The sequence below is a fragment of the Leguminivora glycinivorella genome, chromosome 26 (assembly GCF_023078275.1).
Source record: "Leguminivora glycinivorella isolate SPB_JAAS2020 chromosome 26, LegGlyc_1.1, whole genome shotgun sequence".
Classification (NCBI taxonomy): domain Eukaryota; kingdom Metazoa; phylum Arthropoda; class Insecta; order Lepidoptera; family Tortricidae; genus Leguminivora; species Leguminivora glycinivorella.
In genome coordinates, this window is record NC_062996.1 from 3,284,289 (window position 1) to 3,310,591 (window position 26,303).

The 26,303-nt window shown below is 38.2% G+C and overlaps 1 protein-coding gene across 3 annotated transcripts; it reads left to right on the top strand.

Moving 5' to 3' along the window:
• The first annotated feature begins 1,817 nt into the window (after positions 1-1,817).
• LOC125239611 (zinc finger protein 883-like) lies at positions 1,818-24,832 on the top strand. 3 transcript variants are annotated; one of them, XM_048147214.1, is made up of 6 exons: positions 1,818-2,014; positions 2,826-2,967; positions 7,400-7,465; positions 20,041-20,106; positions 22,686-22,754; positions 23,212-24,832. In XM_048147214.1, exons 1-6 carry the CDS (start codon positions 1,886-1,888, stop codon positions 24,654-24,656), a joined length of 1,917 nt encoding a protein of 638 aa, XP_048003171.1. In that variant the 5' UTR covers positions 1,818-1,885; the 3' UTR covers positions 24,657-24,832. The 3 variants fall into 3 exon arrangements, with proteins under 3 accessions (XP_048003171.1, XP_048003173.1, XP_048003172.1); XM_048147216.1 differs by lacking the exons at positions 20,041-20,106; positions 22,686-22,754; positions 23,212-24,832 and adding exons at positions 8,231-8,299; positions 8,888-10,514; XM_048147215.1 differs by lacking the exons at positions 1,818-2,014; positions 2,826-2,967; positions 7,400-7,465 and adding exons at positions 16,551-16,766; positions 18,384-18,525.
• The last annotated feature ends 1,471 nt before the right edge of the window (positions 24,833-26,303 follow it).

Here is a 26,303-nt window from a genome sequence, read left to right on the forward strand (position 1 = left end):
ATGACCTTGAGGTGGTAGAGAATTTCGATATTGACGTTTACAAAGTCTTCTCCTATTGGTTCTCCCCACCGCTTGTCACTCAGCACTGTCAAAGGTGTCAAATATCTCGCCGTTATAATTTTCATCATTACAATTTTTGCGCCGAGTAGTGAAGTGTTTGCGTTGATTAATTTCCGTACCTTTATTTCTCCGTGATAATTGTGATATTCAGTGCTACTTGGCATGTACACTCACGGGCATATACCGCGGGATGGGTCACAAGAAAAGTATTAAAAATATTGAAATGTAACGATTGTGAGAAAGACTTAACAACTGAAGAAACGGATATCCATAAATGGATATCCAAAAGAGAATACAATGTCATCAAAAAGAATAAATTGACCTATCCCTCGGAACATGCTGTGAGGTTTTTTGGGAACATTGTAGACGAATCGAATGAATATTTGGAACACAATGCCCATAAAGCAAACATCAAAAAACAAATTATTCAAGTTGTACTTTCCAAATATTCATTCGATTTTGTCAAATGCGAAATGCACCGTGTTTTGGCAGGGCAGACGTTTTTATCTGTATCTCTGACATTGTCGATCTTCAACTGGTGCAATACTATAAATAAAATTTTAAAAGGCACTGATGTGTCACGACTGACCATGAAAAACTTGCCTCAAATGCAAGCACAGGCTTTCAGGAAATATAAAAAAAGGTTTAGAAATAAATGATTGTGTTTATATGTGGTTTTATTGTTTATTTATTAAATATAGCAACTATTCTTACAGGCTAATCCTAATACAATAGTGCCTAAAATTAAATTATCCTTACATTTACTTAACTAAAATTTTTTATACAATCATATGCCAATATTACACACAAAATATCAAAATTAAATACATTATTTTTTTATTTCATTCTCATTATTAGTATTACACATACACAATACACATAAACATATTTTTGTCAATTCCCACATGGGGCAATAAAAAAGGTCTGTCCTGTCGGCAACGAGATTCAGTATGTGCAAGGCACGGCTGAAAGGTGCTTTACGCAGTAGGTTCGTCCTGCCGGTTACCTCTGCCAGCAGGCGCGGTAGTCTTCGCCGCTCGGTGTACCGGTCAGGCACGCACAACTTAATGTTCTGCAAAAGGTACGGGTTGCAGACACTACCACGGAGAATCCGAAGCAAGTAACACGCAAGGGCCAGATTCCTACGGGTTTCTAATTTGTCGTAACCGACCATGCCAATTACAAATAGAGTAGGGTACATCAGCGGATAAAAAGGATACACTCCATACAATTTCCAGTATAAGTACCTTGTAAACTTATTCTGTATCCTTTCTATCATGATGTTGTATTTGGCCTCATGTGGAGCCCATACTACCGCGTTGTGTTCTAACTGGCTTCTGACTAGGGCATTGTACAGCGCCGAAACTGCTTTCACGTTCGAGAAGCCCACTGCTCGGCGCAGTACAAAGCCCAGAATTTTGAAAGCCTTGTTTGTTTGAAAGCCTTGGTGTTTTCATTTCAAAAGTTGTTTAAGTTTATCTGGAAGTATTCTGGGTGAACTTAAATAGCTTTCCCCTTTGAAAGTAGCCTGATATTGAAATTTGAGCAGAATTGAACTTTGAATTTCCCGCTTTCTGGTGAGCAAACAATTCAAATTTCACGATTATTCCCGCCATTTTCATTAAAAAAAAAACAAACGTCAGTATCGACATAGCACGACCACAGATACGTAACGACTAAAGTTCAAGTATGGAAGATGTTTGTCTGATACGTAGTATCTTCTTAGTAGTTTGTGACGTTGACTTGACTCCGTTAGCTGATTTTTTTTGTTATATTTGTACAGCAATTTACCTTTGAGTAATAACTAAATATTTTCCGATATCTAATGGAGACGGTAAACCAGTGCCACTGCTGCCTTCAGCGACCCGCGGCGAAGGATATGAAGACTCCGTACACGCTGCTCGGAATAACGGAGATATACTCGGACATGTTACAAGAATGCTTTGCAATTGATGTAAGTACTTATCTGTTCGGAAAAAAGAGTCGTGGGTCTTTGCCCATACTTTCTGAGCTCTCCTTTTCCCGCACTAACTGTGGATTAGTACTCGGAATTGGATAATTTAATTAATTATTTTGTTTTGTTTCAGCTAGGCCAAAACTGTTTTACAGACAAATCTTGGTAAATTTACGAATGATATACCTATTTGTCTAGGGTTGTGTCGGATTCAATTTAATAGGCTAGTTTCCTATACTTTAAATAAAATATTTTATGCAATGCACGAAATAAAGCACCACATAATTAGAAGAAAAATATGGACAGTAGTTATGTTTATACCTAATTTCTATTTAATAAGTCAAAGAGAAGAATAAAGTAAATGAGTTGACCGTGACGTCACTCAGTTTTTCATAGTAATTCCATATTAGCAAATCGTTTTGACCATTCTTAAAAAGAAGCTGATTTGACTAGTAGGAAACTAGCCTATTCCATGGCATTGTAAATCTAAGTAGGATGTTACATTTGTTCACTATTTTAGATATTATGAAAACTTGCCAAAAGACCAGTGTACAATAAAGCTTATACATACATACATACATACCAGTGCATGCAGTATCTCCTACTTCTGTCTAACTCTTGTTTTTACAGTGCAATCATTTTTGAACTAGCTAAATGAAATATAACAACCTACTAGTAGGAATTTAGGTATATCTGAGGTCTATGTAAGTGGGTAAGGCACTTACATTACATAGATGTTTAATACCTACCTAATGTATTATGAGTTTTCATTATCATTTATTAATAATTATTGTGAATATTATATTTGCAGGCGAGTTTGGGTGAGAATGTCAAGAGTGGGATCTGCGAGGAATGTGTGGGACGGCTGAGGGAAGCGCACAACTTCAAGCTGCAAGTGCAGCGCAGCCAGAACACGCTGCGGGAAAGTTGTCTTATAGAACTCCATATCAAAGGTTGGTAGTTACAATGATGCTTAAATGCTAGCCTGCGAGGTTGTAATTCTTATATTACACAAACATAAATAAATAAATTAAAGCTGTGTTGTCTCTGCTAACCTCTTGCATGACTTAACCGTTTGAATGCTTTGACTAGGGAATGCAAACCGGTAAACCAGTTTACCGGTTTACCGGTAAATTTGCCAAATTTGGGTTCGGTAAATTACCGGTAATTATACTCCAAAACCGGTTTTTTACCGAAATTTTAATTTTCTTAAAAATTGCTACAAAAAGCACTTCTTCCGTAATTTCTTCTTAAATAAACACTTACAGATACTTCTGGTAAACACTATTTCGCAAGAATTCGTTTTCTCCACGAAAACGTATATTTTTTGTGTCATTGCTATGCTATATTGTGGTATTGAAAGCATGTATGTTATATCTTACCCTCTGTAATACGTTGCTAGTTAATACGTGCGAGAGGGATGAATGGTTGTCGTTTCATAAACGTACCTATGTCTGTCGACATGTTTCGTGTCATATGGAGACCCATCATCAGGCATGAGTTATCGCAGCGGCTAGAGTCTTTGCATTCCTGCCTGCACTGTGCGTGCCTGCATTGTCGGTTCCAAGATAAAAATTATGATTTCTATAAAACCAACAAGTGTGGAATGTGGACAATCACTATCCACAGTTGGTTTTATAAACTCCAAATTTAGACCCCGAATGAAGGATAAGACCATAGTCACTCATTGTTATATAAATATTTGATTAGCTTTAAAGATAAGACCCCCTCTTCCTCGCATTGGTATCTTCATTGCTGAGGGTTTTTTTTATACTACGTCGGTGGCAAACAAGCGTACGGTCCGCCTGATGGAAAGCGTCAGGGTCGTAAAGTCCCAATAGAATCAATTTTATTCTGACTTTCTGTTCCAGATCTGAAGTTGGGTGTAGAGGGTGGAAGGGATCTCATCTGTCCATCTTGTTGGACTGCGACGTTTGCGACATCTGGATCGTTAGCCATCACCCTTGCCAGTAATGATTAGTTGCTCAAGGTTGTGGCCTTTTTCCCTCCAAAAACTCCAAAATTCTACGTAAACGTTGATAACCTGGTATTGATTTTCAATTCGCGTAGGATAGACACATTTGTACGGAAGGTAATCCAGGGCAAAATCTTCATCAGCACCACATGTCGAAAGCGTCAATGCGGTTGCAGCCTTTTTCAGACTCCAAGTCTCAGCTCCGTAGCTGAAAATTGAGAAAAATGGAGCGTAAACCAAACCGGTTTTGGTTTTTCTAGAGACATGCGGTTCTTAGGAACCAATAATTATGGAAATAATCCTTGTAGCTGGGACCCTTTTGGCCATTCCTATGCGTATTCTGATTTTTTTTCAGAAGAACCGGTATTGTCGATGTTTGCGCCGAAGTATATAAAGTCATCTACTGTTACTGGCCTAAGAGCACCTGTGTGTTGTATCTACCTACCACAATCCACCACCATGAGCTTGGTTTTTACTGTGGTGAATCTTGAGATCCGTTTCCAGACTGATGCGTTCCATTTTACCAGTGATGTCAACCATTTCCGCTTCATTGGAGCCAGAAATTGGTGTTATCTGCCTATCGAAGATTCGTTATTTTGGTGCCCACGAATGATGATTCCTCCCTCTCAGCTTCCGAAGGTTCTTCTGATGATATATTACCATAGGCAGGTGACGGGCAACCTTATCAACACCTTTTACAAAAGTAAAAGGGCTCGAAGTTTCTCTGTCGATTTCCTTTTTCAACGGAGTTTCAATGAAAGCTACCAATTATGCTTGATGTCAAAACGATACAGTCAAAGGCTTTGCTATAGTCGATGTAGCAGAGGATCATCGAAGTACTGAATTCGTAAGCCATCTCTCTCAATGGACGTACATTTAGGATCTGTTCGCACCTTTGCCCTTGACGAAACTTGCCTGTTTTTGAGGGATCTGCCAGTCCAGGACGTGACGTAACCTGATGTGTATTAGCACTTTTGTGGCGTGGGATATAAGAACCAGGGTCCTGTAGTTGTCCTTTACACAATTACAAATACCTGATATTTCAATAATCTGTGATGATTTCTAGTGTCTTAGTTGATTTTATCGAAGATGATTGCTAATTGTAAGATTTAGCAACTAAAATGTATTTATGTTTTGTAACCAAGACCGAAAACCTGCTTTTTTTTTCAAGATTTCAGTAATAATATTTGTCTTTCGAAAGTGGTAGTTTAATGAAAACTACTAAAAAACTACTTAAATATCGATTTTGACGGAGAATATTGATTTTTCATGAAATAAAATAAAAACCGGGAAATTACCGGTTTACCGGTTTTGGCGACGCTATGTCGGTAAATTACCGGTTTTGAAAAACGACCGGTAATTGCATTCCCTAGCTTTGACACAGATCCATTAGTAATAATTTTGAACTTTTGCTTTAAGTGTCAAGGTTGTTTTTTAATGATCAAATTTAATGCACTATTCTTGGTAGGGTTTTGCCTTTCTTGAGGCAAACAAGCAGAAAAAAAATATTATGGTATTTTTTTACATATCCATCCATACTAATATTATAAATGCGAAAGTAACTCTGTCTGTCTGTCTGTCTGTCTGTCTGTCTGTCTGTCTGTCTGTCTGTCTGTTACGCTTTCCCGCTTAAACCACGCAGCCGATTTTGATGAAATTTGGAACAGACAATCTTTAGACCCTGAGACAAAACATAGGCTACTTTTTATTTCGAAAAAAAGGGATGAAGGGGTTGAAAAAGAGGTTGAAAGTTTGTATGGGATTTCTTAATTTTAAAAGATAAAACCATGAAACTTTATATTTTAGCACTTGATAAGAAATCATTAAACATATATTTAAAGTCACATACAGGTCGAACGCGATTAATTAACATTATTTTTACCTTTAAAATAAACATGGTGGGAAATAAACATTAACTAAAAGCGGGTAGATTATATTTATTTGTCTACCCCGAACATTTATATAAATTAATATCGGGTAGTTTTGTGTTGTTTACATCTCCGGTGACATTTTGCTGGGACGTCAGTCTTCCGCGACCACGGCCAGTGCAACCTGGCCAAAACGTTGGGAAAAAAGGTAAAAATAATGTTAATTAATCTCGTTCGACCTGTATGTGACTTTAAATATGTGTACAAAGCGCGAGAACTTAAAGTGTTATATCATTAAACATCTTGATAAGGGATAGGGATAGCGATAGGGATAGCGATAGGGATAGGGATAGCGATAGGGATAGCGATAGCGATAGCGATAGGGATAGGGATACGGATACGGATAATATGGGTATCGTTAGAGGGATACGGATAATCGGTCGGCGGTCTCCTACAATCAATGTGCTCTAAGACGATCGTTGTTTGCTTGCTTGAAGATTACGTTTGCGATAAGTATAAGCAAAATGTAAAAAATTGTAAGGGATAATAGAAAAAAGTACTTTTTACCCACCGATCATAGTGTCGAAATACGGGCTATGTGGGATGTTTATAAAGGTTTCCCCAGCGTATATAGAATTACCTACGCTGTGGTCGATGTGTAATATTTCTACAATCATTGCAAGCAAAAGTATTATGTGCAATCGAAATAATCGCAGATAAATATACTTACAGAGAAACCTAAGGATCCAAATGAAAATCTTAATGAATACTTTTATTACGCGGGCGAAGCCGCGGGTAAAAGCTAGTTTATTCATATATATTTTGCATAAAATATGGTACACAAGGTGGACTTAATATAATTTAGGACATGCATATTTCACCAGCAGGTGGCATGCAAAAACACAAATATAATATATACAACTTTTGATATGTACGGTTTGAGCTCTTTCTTACGATACCCCACTTGACATTGACAGTTTTGCCCTACTTGCATATTGCCCATTTTCGTGAGCGTCAGGACCCCTGGACCACTACAGATATTTGATGTTTAGTACATACTAAAATTTAGTACCTATTTGATACTATTTGGTACCTGAGTACATATATTTGGTACCTCCACTGATATCGAAAAATCGAGCGAATAAAGTGGCCAGACATTCTGACGTCAGGATGTCTGGACCATTTTTGGTTTAGATAGTTCTAGACAACACTACTAATTGATATCTTAGTCAATTTTTCCATATTTTATTTTTGCACTTCGTTGGCGTGATTGATATACATATTGGGACCAATTTCAGCTTTCTAGTGGTAACGGTTACTGAGATTATCCGCGGACGGACGGACGGACGGACAGACAGACATGGCGAAACTATAAGGGTTCCTAGTTGACTACGGAACCCTAAAAACTATAAGGGTTCCTAGTTGACTACGGAACCCTAAAAACAGTATGGGAGTAGAAAAAATTGCATACAGGCACCATCTCCATGAGGCTTAACAATCATACTGTGCAACAGTTTATTTATATACCTATTATTATTTTAGAGGAAGATGTCAACATCAATATGGAGGATGAGGGGTCGCACGCGGCTACCGAAGACTACGTCTCACGTGAGTTTTTGCTTTGTACCTCACTCGTAGTTATGGTTGATTTAGCCAATTATTATTACGCCGCCTGAAAAGGGCATCGTTTTTTGCGGCATGTCATTAACGGCCTAGTCACGACATTGGTCTAAGCGCGACAGCGGTGAGCGGCAGCCATACGTGCGAATGAAAAGTCCCATCGCTGTATCTCGCTCCAATGTATGGCCGCCGCTCACCGCTCACCGAAGTCGTGGCTGAGCCGTGAAGGCACTGAATAGAACAAAGGACTATTTTTCGGCGCCAGGCTGCCCCCTTGCATTTTTTTCGCCTTCGTGTAAACACTTTGGTGCCAGTCGCTAGTCTGCTTCCGTGCTCCTTCGGAGCTCCTGAATTCATTTTAAATGATGGACATCTTACATAGATACCACAGTATAATAAAGAGTACTATCGTACAGTACAGTGCTCCCCGCTGAAAGTGCCGCCCACCCCCTCTCGGTTACCTCACAGTTACCGCCTGTCAAAAACACGGAACAGTCGACCTGTCATATTTCACTCATACAAGCATAGTACGCGTTTACCTACACGGGCTAAGACGTGCTAGGAATGCGCTTCTTTCAATATATTTGATCGCCAGTGTCCGAGGTGTGTAGATACATTGGTGTAATAACTAGCCACGTTAGCTGTCGGCATGCAAAGACTGGTGCTGAAAAGGCATCGTGTAAACGACTCAGGAGTGAAAAAGTCTGTTACCGTTTGTGAAACAGTTTATTTATATACGTATTATTGTTTTAGAGGAAGATGTCAACATCAATACGGAGGCTGAGAGGTCCGACGCGGCGAGCGAAGCGGCCTGCGTCTCAGGTGAGTTTCTGCGTTGTACAGTCAAGTGCAAAAATACGTATCGATTTTATCCGCTCAAAAATATGTACCGAGACCTTATTCCGCCGACATAAAGTGCTATGGGACATATTTTTGATAAGTTGTACGCACACATATTTTTACACTTGACTGTACCTCACTTGTATGTTCTTACGCATGAATTATGTAATAACAAAGACCTATATAACTTCCTAGAGACAGATAGAGTCAAACAAAAAAACGTACCCCAAAACCATACAGAAAAAGGTACGGTGAGCTAGATGGCGATACACCTTTGGGGTACGCTCGGCTAGATGGCGCTAATATTAATATTTGACATTTTAAAACATATCAAGCTCAGAATATGAGCCAAATTGTCAAAACTGAGGTTCAAAAGTTTTAAGCCTGTGTCGAGAGATGGCAGTCTATGCACTGTGATTACACATTTTACTTTGACAGTAACTCTCTTTAATACTCGATCCTCTTTGGTAATAATGTCGTGCCGTTTATTGTTTTTTTTTTTCGACATTCATATATTGTGTCCAGTTGGATACCTGGTTGACTCGCATGACTGCATTATTGTGTCTCCAGTGTCGTCGGGCGGTGTGGGGTGCGCGGAAGCGGAGCGCGCCAGACAGCAGCTCGCGATGGCTTGCTGCGTGAGGCTCGCGCGCCTCCGCGACTCCCCGCGCGCGAGCCAGCCGTGCCCCGCGCCGCCGCCCGCCACTGTGCAGCGAGAGCCCCGCACACAACCCTACACCTGCGACACTTGCCCACGACAGTTTAGTTCTAAGCTTGGTTTGTCCAAACACATATCAGTAACACATAAAACATCTCATACTTGTGCATGGTGTTCTAAACAGTTTTCTTATCACATTCTTCTTCTTGAACACAAAAAAACTCATAAGGAATTCATTTGTGACATATGTAATAAGGTACTATCAAATTATAGCACACTAAAAAGCCATAAGCGGATACATGCTGGGAAAAAATATAATTGTGAAATATGTGACAGGAATTTTGTACGTCCGGACTCATTAAAGAAACATCATCAGCGAAAACACTCTTTGGAGAAGCCCTTCAGTTGTGAAGAGTGCCAAAGGCAGTTCAGCGAAAGAGAAAGCTTTATGAAACATAAACGCATTCACTCGAAAGAGATTTCTATACGTGAGCACATAAATACCCACAAGGAATTCATTTGTAACATATGTAATAAGGTACTATCGAATTACAGCAAATTAACAATCCATCAGCGGATACATACTAGGCCAACATGTGAAATATGTGACGAGAACTTTGCAAGCCCGGACGTATTAAAGTTACATTATCAGCGAAAACACTCTGGAGAGAAACCTTTCAGTTGTGAAGAGTGCCACATGCGGTTCAGCGATAGACAGAGCTTAAGTAAACATAAAATAATTCACTCAAAAGATAAACCCTACGCCTGCGACACATGTGGTAAGCTATTTTTAAGATTAGTTTCCCTGCAAATGCATAAAGAAATACATACAAAGCCCAAATCTTTTACATGTGAATTGTGCAGTGAAATGTTCATAAGTAAAGCTGATTTACGTAAACATTCTTTAGTTCACACAAATATTTACGCCTGCGATCTATGTCCCAAGCGATTTAATCGAAAACGGGACCTCAAACAACACATTAACAGATATAACGGGCAAAGTCATGTGGCGCAAAAGGTCTACATCTGTGATTATTGTAATAAACTAATTTTGTATAAGCGTAGCCTGGTCTTGCACTTGAAAACACACGTCGATCGGAAGGATTATTCCTGTAACGTGTGTGCTAAAGCGTTTCTAAGATTGGATTCTTTAAAACGACACGAGAAGATTCACACGTCGGTCAAACCTTACGCTTGCGACATATGTAACAAAGAGTTTCTACGAAAGGACAATTTTAATGAGCACGTCACGACACACGCGGGTAAGACGACATACTCTTGCGGCTTCTGTAGCTTAAAGTTCTTATCTGTGTCTGGAAAGAACTTACACGAGAAAACTCACATAAGTGATTGAATTAGTAGACCTGTTTCGAGGCTCACGCCGCTACCTCTGAAAAACACCCAACTAGGTCTGTAATTAATAGAGAGCGGGTTTCATGTAGCGATTTAAATATTAATATGGATATGACTAGTGCATTTTTTTTAAGGACATGTCATGTGGTTTATAATAAGGTCTAACAATCTATTCTCTTTATTCATTTTAAATCTGAGGCTAGGTTATTTTATATGATTATAAAAGTAAAATACAAAACCACTTACAAAACAATACAAAATATATAAACACATTATAAAAAACCTAACCTAGGGTGCCGCCAGCAGCGGGGCAGGGCCCAAGCTGCCGGTAGTTAGGGCTGCAGAGAGAGGAACCGTCGAACTATCCGCGCAGTGTCCAAGATCACCGCGTTCTGCACCTGGCCCTTGATCCAGCCACCTAGCGAGAGTCTCTTAAGATGTTGGTCGAGACTCTTCGCTATGAGACCGTTAGCTGAAACGACTATCGGAACAATGATCGTTGAATCAACATCCCACATGGCGGTTATCTCGTGGGCCAAGTCTAGGTACTTACTGGACTTAACAATCTATTATTATTACATCGCATACCGCAAACCGCTGAATTTTTATTGTAAGTTTTAAACTACAGTTAAAGAAAAGTATTTTAGTCTAAATAAATGAGTTTGTTTGTATACAGGAAGCGAATTATTTTCCTCTTTATTTTCTTTGAGTCGCAATAGAAGTTTTAAATGTGCGATGAGCACAAGAAGTATTAAAGAAAAAGAACTTAAATAAATAAACTATTTAAAAAATTAACAAACATTTTTTAATTTATTTTCATCATAATTTTTGACCAATATTCACAAAAGAATTCAGAAAGGGTTTTACTTTTATTTATTTATTTATTTTGATACACTAGCAGCTCTTCGAGCTGATGCGTGTATATCACTGCACTTGTGTTTATTTTGCACTTTCAAAGTTCTAATATAATTGTCCAGTCTATTTTTGAAACAGTTCACTGACGGCGCGCTAATAACAGTTCCGATTAATTTTTTTTGTGTGTAGAAAAATAATCAATTATGCAAGCCATATCCATATTAATGTTTAAATCGCTACCAGAAATCGTTTATTTCTCAATAAATGAAAAAAAAAACCAAATTTGTATTTTGTGAATTTTTTGTTTTTTGACATAAAACCTTCCAGATTAAGAATATAATAGAATAGATCGAGAGGTATTTGTAAAAACCTTCTCTGAAATAAAGTAAGAACTGTTTAAATCAATCAACATTATCGCTATCGAATCGAAATGCTGCCAGCGTCTTCGGTACTATGTCACAGGTTAATTTTAGAATAATTTTATTTTAAGATAATATTACGTACCTACTTAGTACTTACCTATAATTAGGTATTGCAATCCGGTCTGATATCCAATCCGGCCGGATCCGGCCGGATTTTGGTCCCAATCCGGCGGATCCGGCCGGATTGACCTTGAGGATTAAAAGTACCCAAATAGTAACTTTTTTTGTATGTTTTCAGAATAATATGAGGAATATGATGGTATTTTGCTTCACGATTAATAAACCAAAAGTTGAAAGCTTAGAAATCAACATTTTTACCAGGTAACAAGTACATTTTACTAAAATAATCAGTCGTGAATAAAATTCTTTCGTTCTTTTTAAACTTTCATAGGATAACAAAATTATTTTTACTGTATTGTTTTACAGTAATACATATAGAGCTTTTAAGATACAATTAAGAACGGACATTATATAACATTACCTACATGCACTATGAGATAACTATTTAAAAAAAGATAATTATGTTTTGTCTTATTTTACTGTTAACTTTTCTCACATGCAAAGAAGAACTAAAAAAACTACAGTAGCTAAATTAAAGTCATCAAGAGTAATTGACCTTAGTATTATTTGCTATTGCTGAAACCACAATCTTACCGGATACCTTTAAAAAATGTTCATATTTAAGCTTTGAATTGTTTTTTTTTTATGATTCTTGTAGCAATGTGCCCTCATACTTCTAATATCATGCTGAAAACGTTGTTGTTCTTGAAGTCCTACGTCAACACAGAGATGCAAAGGGCCTTCTCAAGCTCGCGTCATGCCTTCCCATCTTCAGCTACCTTCGTGGCCTCGCTCCTGCAGCTCGACCCGGTCGCTCGTAGTTCATCCTCAACGGACCGCTTCCGTGGTTTACAGGGCGCCCGGAGCCAAGACTCCTTCCAGCGGCAGGCGATTTCCAGCCGAAAGAAATGGTTGCGTTATTTCGTTAGAGGGAACTCTTGGAATTGTGTGCTACCAACGTACTTTTTGTGTCGCGGTTTCCTCACTAATGGGTGTTTGCTGGCATATACTCAATAGATCTTGATTTCGGATGGTGTTTGGTCAGAAAACGCGAAGGATCGACCTCAGTGACATGCTAACGAAAAGTTTTGTCGTATGGCCCTTTGTCACTCTCCACTATTCCACATTTTGCATCCAAGCAAACAATTGCACAGATTTCACTACAGATTCAAAGACGGAAAGTTTGACGCGTCACTTGAGCACATTATTTTATTCCAAACGGCCTAGTAATGCAAAAAACATTCGTATTAAATTATGTTTCGATTGGAAATCAGACCGGATTGCAATCCCCTGTTGAGCTACGTTCAAATGTTAGCGTAAATGTTATTTTTTTGCACTATTCTAACATATTAAATTACATTACCGGATCCGGCGAATTTCACCGGATCCGGTAGCATGAAAAAAGCACCGGATCCGGCCGGATTACCGGATCCGCCGGACCGGATTGCAATCCCTACCTATAATGTATTACCTATCAAATAAAAATTTGAATACATATTTAAAAAAATCAGCATTATTTATTTAAGAGTATTTATTAGTAAAACACGTTTATCGCGATCTTGATTTTAAGGGCCTGCGCACACGGGCAACTGTTGCCGGCGACTTTTTTGTCGCGGCCATGGCCTAGTATGAAAGTGCGCACACGAGGCGACGCAACTTTTCATACAAATACGAAAGTCGCCGAGCAACTGTTGCCCCCGTGTGCGCGGGCCCTAACAAGTTTCTGCCATACATTACATGACAGACGACGGACGTCCGCGTAGTATGTTCCTAGCTTAAGGCTCCCCACAGACAGTCTTAAAAATTCATAATCTTAAAAAAAACTTGTATGCAATCTGACAGTTCAGATCTGTCAGTGTCTTGTCAGTGACAGATCTGTCAGTGTCAATTTGCATACAATTTTTTTTTAAGATTATGAATTTTTAAGACTGTCTGAGGGAAGCCTAAGGCTTGCCACAGACAGTCTTAAAAATTCATAATCTTAAAAAAAAATTGTACGCAATCTGACAGTTTCATAGATTTAGAATTAAACTAGATTGTGGAATCACATTTTTTGTCATACTAAATTGAACCTTATCACTTAGTCAGAAAGGGTTTTACTTTTATGTTCCGATTCATTTTTTTTTGTGTGTAGAAAAATAATCAATTATGCAAGTCATATCCATATTAATTTTTAAATCGCTACCAGAAATCCGCTCTCTAATATTTAATGTAACCTGACTACAGCTAATTTTACTGATGTTTATTTAATGACTGTTTTGTGAAAAAATTGTGAAATTTATGTTTTTTGTCATAAAACCTTCCAGATTTAGAATATAATAGAATAGATCGAGAGGTATGTGTAAAAACCTTCTCTCAAATAAAGTAAGAACTGTTTAAATCAATCAACATTATCGCTCAGCTTGACAATCCAGCGAGGAAATGCTGCCAGCGTCTTCGATACTATGTCACAGGGCCGTGTTTAGATTTATGTTAGTTTAATTTTAGGTTTATTTAGTTTCATTTTGACGTGATAACGTCTAATAACTCGTTACTACGGGCAGCATGCACGAAAAAGATGACGTCATTGTCCCGTTTCCCAATATAGCTTAAGCTTGCTTGGAACTAAACGGCTGATCGATGCGCTCGGTATGGTTGTAGCGTGTGGCCTGAGTAAAGCACCACAGCTGCGACAGATGGCGCGCCCGTGTTTATTATTTTTGAGTGTTTGTAATTTAAAAACATGAAAGATTGCATTAAAATAAGCATCTTTTATAGAATGAAGTTGTTTGAAAAACCTACTTATTTAGGAGTTAGAGCAGTACGAAGTTGCGAATTTTCCCATAGTATTTACTAAGGCGCCAGAGACTTAATAAATTTACGATGATTTTTTTTACCAATATAACCTATGTTAATATTGATAAATCATATAGAACACGTTTAAATAAGGATGTTTTGTTATATAAACTTTTTCTTCTCCATTAATATATACTGAGATATTAGGGTTCTAAGATTAGTAAATGGCACTAGCACTTTAATAAAATTAACGCGTGTCTCGCAAACGGTCTAGGATACAAAATTACGACTTTTATATAGGTATAGGTTAGGTTCATTAGGTATCTTCAAACGGCCGAAGGCTCCTATTCTGTGCAGTTTCTGTAATAAGCGGGGCTCCGTCGATATCGCTTTCTGTCTCTGGCGCCTTAGTAATGCTACGGGAAAAATTTGCAACTTTGCACCACTCTAACACCTAAATTAGTAGGTTTTAAAAAAAAATTTAATTTATAAAAGATGCTTATTTTAATGCATTCTTTCTAATAAGAACAAAACACTATGCTAGAAAGAGTGCAGAGGAAGTTCTGTAGGCACATTTACAAACGACTGTACGGATATTACCCATATATGTATCCATCTCTATTCGTAACAGGAATGGTTGGTCTTCAAACTCTAGAAACCAGACGGAAACTGCGGCATATTATGCATTACCGCCAACTGTTTCACCATAGAGTAGATGACGCATCCGTGCTTGAGAGAATGGGGCTGCAAGTGCCAAGAGCGAATGTGGTGGTTGGCATGCCGGGCGCGGTGCCGGCGCGGCGGCGGCGGCGCCTGTTCGCGGCGGCCGGCGCACCGCTCGAGCCCGAGCTGCTCTTAACCGTATCATGTTGGAGACAGACCATATTGACATATTTGCTGATAGTGTTGGTGTGTTTTACAGAAAACTCTTAAGGTTCATAGACTCTACACTCCTTAGGTGATTAATGTAATAACCATAGTTTAACTTTTAAGTGTGTTTGCTTTTATTTATGTCAATTTAACATGTACATAATTATATTACCACATAAGTGCTTTGGTGAAATACTGTTAACTTTTGTGTATTTTTAATAAATAAATAAACGTGAAAAAGTCCCAGAATCGGGCCCCTTTTGCTACTCTGACCGCCCCTTCTATACTACTGTAATGTTTGACGTTATCACGTTAAACTACCGTCCGTAAACCGACTTTACAGACAACCAATTTTTTTTATTTTAAGTTTAATTTTAGAATAATTTTGTTTAATTTTATTTTAAGATAATATTACGTACTTAGTACTTACCTATAATGTATTACCTATCAAATAAAAAATTTAATAAATATTTAAAAAAATCAACATTATTTATTTATTTATTAGTAAAACACGTTTATCGCGATCTTGATTTTAACAATCTGACAGTTCAAACTGACACTGACAAGACACTGACAGATTTGAACTGTCAGATTGCATACAAGTTTTTTTTTAAGATTATGAATTTTTAAGACTGTCTGTGGGAAGCCTCTGCCCATAGATTTATATATTATTAAGCTAGATTGAGTTGTTAGGCCAAAAAGTGTGTCCACATGAGAGGGTAAAGTTGGGGCTGGTGTCCCTCTCGCACTTATTGCCGCTGTCAAAATCATTTGAATCACTGTCATAATTTGGGGATACCAGTTAATATTCAAAGTTACTACCAAATCTACTAATACCCAATTAAAGGTTTTTTTTTAATTGCGCTAATCTTTGGTTTTATTGCTTCATAATTATGACTTACCAATTCGTTATAAGGTATTAATATCTTTGCCTCTATATAATACAAAAGTAATTTAAGAAGTTTATAAATTTAGTTATCATACAGGTAAACACTACTATTATAGTAATCTCTTTAACACTGGTCACACGTGCGAGAGGGACACCAGCCCCAACTTTGACCCTCTCATGTGGACACACTTTTACAAGTCTGATAAGAATGCCTTTCTGCATCGGTGATAAAGTTCAATTTAGTATGGCAAAAAAAGTGTGAGCTCAGTCCCTATTGAAAGTCCATGCATGTATGGCAGAGGCATAATCTATAAATCTATGCTTGCATGACGTTACCGACGTTGACTTGACTCCGTTAGCTGATTTTTTTTGTTATATTTGTACAGCAATTTACCTTTAAGATGCTTTGAGTAATAACTAAATATTTTCCGATATCTAATGGAGATGGTAAACCAGTGCCACTGCTGCCTTCAGCGACCCGCGGCGAAGGATATGAAGACTCCGTACACGCTGCTCGGAATAACGGAGATATACTCGGACATGTTACAAGAATGCTTTGCAATTGATGTAAGTAGTTGTCTGTTCGGAAAAAAAGAGCCGTGGGTCTTTGCCCATACTTTCTGAGCTCTCCTTTTCCCGCACTAACTGTGGATCAGTACTCGGAATTGGATAATTTAATTAATTATTTTGTTTTGTCTCAGCTAGGCCAAAACTGTTTTACAGCCAAATCTTGGTAAATTTACGAATGATATACCTATTTGTCTAGGGTTGTGTCCGATTCAATATAATAGGCTAGTTTCCTATACTTTAAATAACATATTTTATGCAGTGCGTGAAATAAAGCACCACATAATTACAAGAAAAATATGGACAGTAGTTATGTTTATACCTAATTTCTATTTAATAAGTTAAAGATAATATATAAAGTAAACTAGCTTTTACCCGCGGCTTCGCCCGCATAATAAAAGTATTCATTAAGATTTTCATTTGGATCCTTAGGTTTCTCTGTAGGTATATTTATCTGCGATTATTTCGATTGCACATAATACTTTTGCTTGCAATGATTGTAGAAATATTACACATCGAGACCACAGCGTAGGTAATTCTATATACGCTGGGGAAACCTTTATAAACATCCCACATAGCCCGTATTTCGACACTATGATCGGTGGGTAAAAAGTACTTTTTTCTATTATCCCTTAAAAAAATTTACATTTTGCTTATACTTATCGTAAACGTAATCTTCAAGCAAGCAAACAACGATCGTCTTAGAGCACATTGATTGTAAGAGACCGCCAACCGATTATCCGTATCCCTCTAACGATACCCATATTATCCGTATCCGTATCGCTATCCCTATCCGTTATCAAGATGTTCAATGATTTCTTATCAAGTGCTAAAATATAAAGTTTCATGGTTTTATCTTTTAAAATTAAGAAATCCCATACAAACTTTCAACCTCTTTTTCAACCCCTTCATCCCTTTTTTTCGAAATAAAAAGTAGCCTATGTTCTGTCTCAGGGTCTAAAGATTGTCTGTTCCAAATTTCATCAAAATCGGTTGCGTGGTTTAAGCGGGAAAGCGTAACAGACAGACAGACAGAGTTACTTTCGCATTTATAATATTAGTAAGTATAAGTATGGATGAGTTGACCGTGACGTCACTCAGTATTTCATAGTAATTCCATATTAGCAAATTGTTTTGGACTGAGCTGGAACGAGGCCAAGGCGGTGGCTCAAGATATAAAGGCGTGGAAGGATCTTGTGGAGGCCCTATGCACATATGGGGTGCCTTAGGACATACAACAACAACAACAAATTGTTTTGACCGTTCTTAAAAAGAAGCTGATTTGACTAGTAGTCTAGTAGAAAACTAGCCTATTCCATGGCATTGTAAATCTAAGTAGGATGTTACATTTGTTCACTATTTTAGATATTATGAGAACTTGCCAAAAGACCAGTGCATGCAGTATCTCCTATTTCTGTCTAACTCTTGTTTTTACAGTGCAATCATTATGAACTAGCTAAATGAAATATAACAACCTACTAGTAGGAATTTAGGTATATCTGAGGTCTATGTAAGTGGGTAAGGCACTTACATTACATAGATGTTTAATACCTACCTAATGTATTATGAGTTTTCATTATCATTTATTAATAATTATTGTGAATATTATATTTGCAGGTGAGTTTGGGTGAGAATGTCAAGAGTGGGATCTGCGAGGAATGTGTGGGACGGCTGAGGGAAGCGCACAACTTCAAGCTGCAAGTGCAGCGCAGCCAGAACACGCTGCGGGAAAGTTGTCTTATAGAACTCCATATCAAAGGTTGGTAGTTACAATGATGCTTAAATGCCAGCCTGCAAGGTTGTAATTCTTATATTACACAAACATAAATAAATAAATTAAAGCTGTGTTGTCTCTGCTAACCTCTTGCATGACTTAACCGTTTGAATGCTTTGACACAGATCCATTAGTAATAATTTTGAACTTTTGCTTTAAGTGTCAAGGTTGTTTTTTAATGATCAAATTTAATGCACTATTCTTGGTAGGGTTTTGCCTTTCTTGAGGCAAACTAGCAGAAAAAAAATATTATGGTATTTTTTTACATATTTATTCATATATATTTTGCATAAAATATGGTACACAAGGTAGACTTAATATAATTTAGGACATGCATATTTCACCAGCAGGTGGCATGCAAAAACACAAATATAATATATACAACTTTTGATATGTACGGTTTGAGCTCTTTCTTACGATACCACACTTGACATTGACAGTTTTGCCCTACTTGCATATTGCCCATTTTCGTGAGCGTCAGGACCCCTGGACCACTACAGATATTTGATGTTTAGTACATACTAAAATTTAGTACCTATTTGATACTATTTGGTACCTGAGTACATATATTTGGTACCTCCACTGATATCGAAAAATCGAGCGAATAAAGTGGCCAGACATTCTGACGTCAGGATGTCTGGACCATTTTTGGTTTACATAGTTCTAGACAACACTACTAATTGATATCTTAGTCAATATTTACTACCTATTTGGTACCTGTCAATATATTTTTCAAAAGTTAGAGGGGGGGGGGGACGCACTTTTTTTTCCTTTAGGAGCGATTATTTCCGAAAATATTAATATCAAAAAACAATCTTAGTAAACCCTTATTCATTTTTAAATACCTATCCAACAATATATCACACGTTGGGGTTGGAATGAAATAGTACATTACGATACAAGTGCGTAAAAAAGGAAGTTCGAAACGAGTGGCGATAAATTAAAACACGACCGAAGGGAGAGTTTTAAATCGACACGAGTTACGAAATTCCTTTTCGCACGTGTATCGTACGACGTTTTTCAGTACAGATGAGCCTCCGAAGTTTCGACCTGGCATATAATGAACCACTTCTCGAACTAGTGCGTAAAAAAACGACCATCTGTACTGAAAAAAAATTATCAGCCCCCACTTTACATGTAGGGGGGGGGGGGTACCCTAATAAAACATTTTTTTCCATATTTTATTTTTGCACTTTGTTAATTATTGGCGTGATTGATACCTATACATATTGGGACCAAATTTCAGCTTTCTAGTGCTAACGGTTACTGAGATTATCCGCGGACGGACGGACGGACGGACGGACAGACAGACAGACATGGCGAAACTATAAGGGTTCCTAGTTGACTACGGAACCCTAAAAACTATAAGGGTTCCTAGTTGACTACGGAACCCTAAAAACAGTATGGGAGTAGAAAAAATTGCATACGGGCACCATCTCCATGAGGCTTAACAATCATATACTGTGCAACAGTTTATTTATATACCTATTATTGTTTTAGAGGAAGATGTCAACATCAATATGGAGGATGAGGGGTCGCACGCGGCTAGCGAAGACTGCGTCTCACGTGAGTTTTTGCTTTGTACCTCACTCGTAGTTATGGTTGATTTAGCCAAAGCCTTTTTTGATGCTCCTAAACTACGCCGCCTGAAAAGGGCATCGTTTTTTTGCGGCATGTCATTAACGGCCTAGTCACGACATCACTATGGGAGGTTTTCATGATCTACGCGGCCAATACTAGATTTCACTAAATTTAAAACAACGGTCCAAAAAACACTGTATAAGCAAGGTGACATTCCGGGGAACAATATTCATCCCCTCCCACCCCTGTCCAGTGCATGGCGCCTTGTCAGTGTTCGTCGGAATTTGATAATTGAACCTAGTGTACGTGTCAGTTCGCGGCAACTTTGTAAAAACTGATGGCTTTCCTAGTGAATAGTTATTATTCTACGTTGTTTTATAAAGAAAAGTTAATGGATCCTAATTCTGCAGGTAATATGCTATTTCAATGTTTTTTTGTTTGTTTGAATTGTCAGATTTCATGTACAAACTTAGACATTTAAAAAATACCACGTGCAACAAAGATTATCTTAGTATTTATTTTAAATATTAAAGTTTTTAATGTATTATCGGGGTAGATCCGGTATATGTTCTGATTGATATTGATAATTTAGAGTTTTAGGTAATAGATAACAACAAAAACAGCCGCGGTATTTCGCAGTTGTAAAATATCATAGTACATTGAGTTTTTAAGGTCGAAAAAGTATAAAATTGCGAATGTTGATTTATGTTTTTTAACTCAATATTGTAAGTGTTATAGGCTCACCGGGAACATCCGGAGTAAGGACAGTCACCCGTCGATACTTGCTGGACCTAATGAGAAATGAAAATTTGCCGATTTTCAAAAAAAAACTATTTTTTTTTGAAAAATCTTCTACTGTCAGGCGAGGAGTATACTGAAGATGAATAAAAAAAAATTAGTAGCAGTTTCACACATTTCAAATCAGAAATGACACAACTATGGGCCAAAGCGCATAAAAAAGAAGAAACTTTCGTAGTTGTGGTTAGAAGAAACATTGAGATTCCGGTGGCTACACAAAATCGGTCGGACGGACGTCCCAAAAAATAGTTTGAAGAGTCCAGTGAAAGGAGAAAACTAAGAAAAACAGAGGTACTACGTTCGGGTGCAGAGGGTGGACTGATAGTCTACGCAGCCCAAGTTGAGCTGATGAAATCTGGAAAAAGGGATGCCTCCGATATTCTGAAAGATATATAGACGAAAATACGACAAATATGCTTTAGAAACTGCCCGACTTTACGTTGAATATTAAATAATTAGTACCTGTGGCACCCAATGACGCCGAAACTTCATAAAGTGGTAATACATGGAGGTATTATAATAAAACACGCATATCAGTACCGATAGGACAGCTTTCGGAAGAGGCAGCAGAGGCGAGAAATAAACATTTTCGAATATATCGGCAGAACTACTCGAAAAAATGCTCAAGAATAGCTTGCAATCAAGACATATTCAATAGGCTACTTCTAAGCTCAGACCCCCTGCTAAGCAGCATGAGGACCTTAAAGAAAAGGATCATTCGTTTGTTTCTTCCAGGAACTATCGCCCTGCTGCAATTACCTCAGCCAAATGAGAAAAATGATTCTTCAGAAAGTGAAGATGAAGAACATGCTTAGTACAATAAGTGAAAAATAATGTAAACAATTAATTTAATAAAAATACCATGCAAATATTAAAAAAACAGTATTTTTTGTATCATTTACCCCATTTGTAACCATTTTAAGCTATAAAATAGTTTTGGCCGCGTAGATCATGAATACCTCCCATAGTGCGACATTGGTCTAACGGCTCAGCCACGACATTGGTCTAAGCGCGACAGCGGCAAGCGGCGGCCATACATTGAAGCGAGACACAGCGATGGGACTTTTCATTCGCACGTATGGCTGCCGCTCGCCGCTGCCGCGCTTAGACCAATGTCGTGGCTAGGCCGTAAGCGCGACAGCGGTGAGCGGCAGCCATACGTGCGAATGAAAAGTCCCATCGCGCCGTATCTCGCTCCAATGTATGGCCGCCGCTCACCAATGTCGTGGCTGAGCCGTGAAGGCACTGAATAGAACAAAGGACTATTTTTCGGCGCCAGGCTGCCCCCTTGCATTTTTTTCGCCTTCGTGTAAACACTTTGGTGCCAGTCGCTAGTCTGCTTCCGTGCTCCTTCGGAGCTCCTGAATTCATTTTAAATGATGGACATCTTACATAGATACCACAGTATAATAAAGAGTACTATCGTACAGTACAGTTCTCCCCGCTGAAAGTGCCGCCCACCCCCTCTCGGTTACCTCACAGTTACCGCCTGTCAAAAACACGAACAGTCGACCTGTCATATTTCACTCATACAAGCATAGTACGCGTTTACCTACACGAGCTAAGACTGTGCTAGGAATGCGCTTTTTCAATATATTTGATCGCCAGTGTCCGAGGTGTGTAGATACATTGGTGTAATAACTAGCCACGTTAGCTGTCGGCATGCAAAGACTGGTGCTGAAAAGGCATCGTGTAAACGACTCAGGAGTGAAAAAGTCTGTTACCGTTTGTGAAACAGTTTATTTATATACGTATTATTGTTTTAGAGGAAGATGTTAACATCAATACGGAGGATGAGAGGTCCGACGCGGCGAGCGAAGCGGCCTGCGTCTCAGGTGAGTCAGGTGAGGTACAACTACCTCACTCGTACTTACGCATGAATTATGTAATAACAAAGACCTATATAACTTCGTAGAGACAGATAGAGTCAAACAAAAAAACGTACCCCAAAACCATACAGAAAAAGGTACGGTGAGCTAGATGGCGATACACCTTTGGGGTACGCTCGGCTAGATGGCGCTAATATTAATATTTGACATTTTAAAACATATCAAGCTCAGAATATGGGCCAAATTGTCAAAACTGAGGTTCAAAAGTTTTAAGCCTGTGTCGAGAGATGGCAGTCTATGCACTGTGATTACACATTTTACTTTGACAGTAACTCTCTTTAATATTCGATCCTCTTTGTTGGTAATAATGTCGTGCCGTTTATTGTTTTTTTTCGACATTCATATATATGGTGTCCAGTTGGTTACCTGGTTGACTCGCATGACTGCATTATTGTGTCTCCAGTGCCGTCGGGCGGTGTGGGGTGCGCGGAAGCGGAGCGCGCCAGACAGCAGCTCGCGATGGCTTGCTGCGTGAGGCTCGCGCGCCTCCGCGACTCCCCGCGCGCGAGCCAGCCGTGCCCCGCGCCGCCGCCCGCCACTGTGCAGCGAGAGCCCCGCACACAACCCTACACCTGCGACACTTGCCGACGACAGTTTAGTTCTAAGCTTGGTTTGTCCAAACACATATCAGTAACACATAAAACATCTCATACTTGTGGATGTTGTTCTAAACAGTTTTCTTATCACATTCTTCTTCTTGAACACAAAAAAACTCACAAGGAATTCATTTGTGACATATGTAATAAGGTACTATCAAATTATAGCACACTAAAAAGCCATAAGCGAATACATGCTGGGAAAAAATATAATTGTGAAATATGTGACAGGAATTTTGTACGTCCAGACTCATTAAAGAAACATCATCAGCGAAAACACTCTTTGGAGAAGCCCTTCAGTTGTGAAGAGTGCCAAAGGCAGTTCAGCGAAAGAGAAAGCTTTATGAAACATATTAAACGCATTCACTCGAAAGAGATTTCTATACGTGAGCACATAAATACCCACCAGGAATTCATTTGTAACATATGTAATAAGGTACTATCGAATTACAGCAAATTAACAATTCATCAGCGGATACATACTAGGGTAACATGTGAAATATGTGATGAGAACTTTGCAAGCCCGGACGTATTAAAGTTACATTATCAGCGAAAACACTTTGGAGAGAAACCTTTCAGTTGTGAAGAGTGCCACATGCGGTTCAGCGATAGACAGGGCTTAAGTAAACATAAAATAATTCACTCAAAAGATAAACCCTACGCCTGCGACACATGTGGTAAGCTATTTTTACGATTAGTTTCCCTGCAAATGCATAAAGAAATACATACAAAACCCAAATCTTTTACATGTGAATCGTGCAGTGAAATGTTCATAAGTAAAGCTGATTTACGTAAACATTCTTTAATTCACACAAATATTTACGCCTGCGATCTATGTCCCAAGCGATTTAATCGAAAACGGGACCTCAAACAACACATTAACAGATATAACGGGCAAAGTCATGTGGCGCAAAAGGTCTTTATCTGTGATTATTGTAATAAACTAATTTTGTGTAAGCGTAGCCTGGTCTTGCACTTGAAAACACACGTCGATCGGAAGGATTATTCCTGTAACGTATGTCATAAAGCATTAAAAACCTTGTCTTCTTTAAAACGACACGAGAAAATTCACACGGCAGTCAAACCTTACGCTTGCGACATATGTAACAAACAGTTTTTACGAAAGGACAATTTTAATGAGCACGTCACGACACACGCGGGTAAGACGACATATTCTTGCGGCTTTTGTAGCTTAAAGTTCTTATCTGTGTCTGGAAAGAACTTACACGAGAAAACTCACATAAGTGATTGAATTAGTAGACCTGTTTCGAGGCTCACGCCGCTACCTCTGAAAAACACCCAACTAGGTCTGTAATTAATAGAGAGCGGATTTCATGTAGCGATTTAAATATTAATATGGATATGACTAGTGCATTTTTTAGGGTTCCGTAGTCAACTAGGAACCCTTATAGTTTCGTCATGTCTGTCTGTCCGTCCGTTCGTCCGTCCGTCCGTCCGTCCGTCCGTCCGCGGATAATCTCAGTAACCGTCAGCACTAGAAAGCTGAAATTTGGTACCAATATGTATATCAATCACGTCAACAAAGTGCAAAAATAAAAATGGAAAACAATGTTTTATTAGGGTACCCCCCCTACATGTAAAGTGGGGGCTGATATTTTTTTTCATTCCAACCCCAACGTGTGATATATTGTTAGATAGGTATTTAAAAATGAATAAGGGTTTACTAAGATCGTTTTTTGATGATATTAATATTTTCGGAAATAATCGCTCCTAAAGGAAAAAAAGTGCGTCCCCCCCCTCTAACTTTTGAACCATATGTTTAAAAAATATGAAAAAAATCACAAAAGTAGAACTTTATAAAGACTTTCTAGGAAAATTGTTTTGAACTTGATAGGTTCAGTAGTTTTTGAGAAAAATACGGAAAACTACGGAACCCTACACTGAGCGTGGCCCGACACGCTCTTGGCCGGTTTTTTAAGTACCTACATGTCATGTGGTTTATAACAATCTATTCTCTTTATTCATTTTAAATCTTAGGCTAAGTTATTTTATAATATGATTGTAAAAGTAAAATACAAGACCACTTACAAAACAATACAAAATATATAAACACATCATAAAAAACCTAACCTAGGGTGCCACCAGCAGCGGGGCAGGGCCCAAGCTGCCGGTAGTTAGGGCTGCAGAGAGAGGAACCGTCGAACTATCCGCGCAGTGTCCAAGATCACCGCCTTCTGCATCTGACCCTTGATCCAACCACCTAGCGAGAGTCTCTTAAGATGTTGGTCGAGACTCTTCGCTATGAGACCGTTCGCTGAAACGACTATCGGAACAATGATCGTAGAATCAACATCCCACATGGCGGTTATCTCGTGAGCCAAGTCTAGGTACTTACTGGACTTAACAATCTATTATTATTACATCGCATACCGCAAACCGCTGAATTTTTATTGTAAGTTTTGCAATAAACTACAGTTAAAGAAAAGTATTTTAGTCTAAATAAAGGAGTTTGTATACAGGAAGCGAATTATTTTCCTCTTTCTTTTCTTTGAGTTGCAATAGAAGTTTTAAATGTGCGATGAGCACAAGAAGTATTAAAGAAAAAGAACTTAAATAAATAAACTATTTAAAAAATTAACAAACATTTTTTAATTTATTTTCATCATAATTTTTGCCCAATATTCACGAAAGAATTCAGAAAGGGTTTTACTTTTATGTTCCGATTCATTTTTTTTTGTATGTAGAAAATTAATCAATTATGCAAGTCATATCCATATTAATGTTTAAATCGCTACCAGAAATCCGCTCTCTAATATTTAATGTAACCTGACTATAGCTAATTTTACTGATGTTTATTTAATGACTGTTTATTTCTCAATAAATGAAAAAAAAATATTTTGTGAAATTTTTGTTTTTTTCTCAATACATGAAAAAAAAA

What these genes read in the sequence shown, in the direction of transcription:
- LOC125239611 (XM_048147214.1), top strand. Translation starts at nt 1,886, where the DNA reads ATGGAGACGGTAAACCAGTGCCACTGCTGCCTTCAGCGACCCGCGGCG. An exon ending in TACCGAAGACTACGTCTCAC is followed by an intron (nt 7,466 to 20,040) that starts GTGAGTTTTTGC and finishes TTATTGTTTTAG; the next exon opens with AGGAAGATGTCAACATCAAT. An exon ending in CGAAGCGGCCTGCGTCTCAG is followed by an intron (nt 22,755 to 23,211) that starts GTGAGTCAGGTG and finishes TTGTGTCTCCAG; the next exon opens with TGCCGTCGGGCGGTGTGGGG.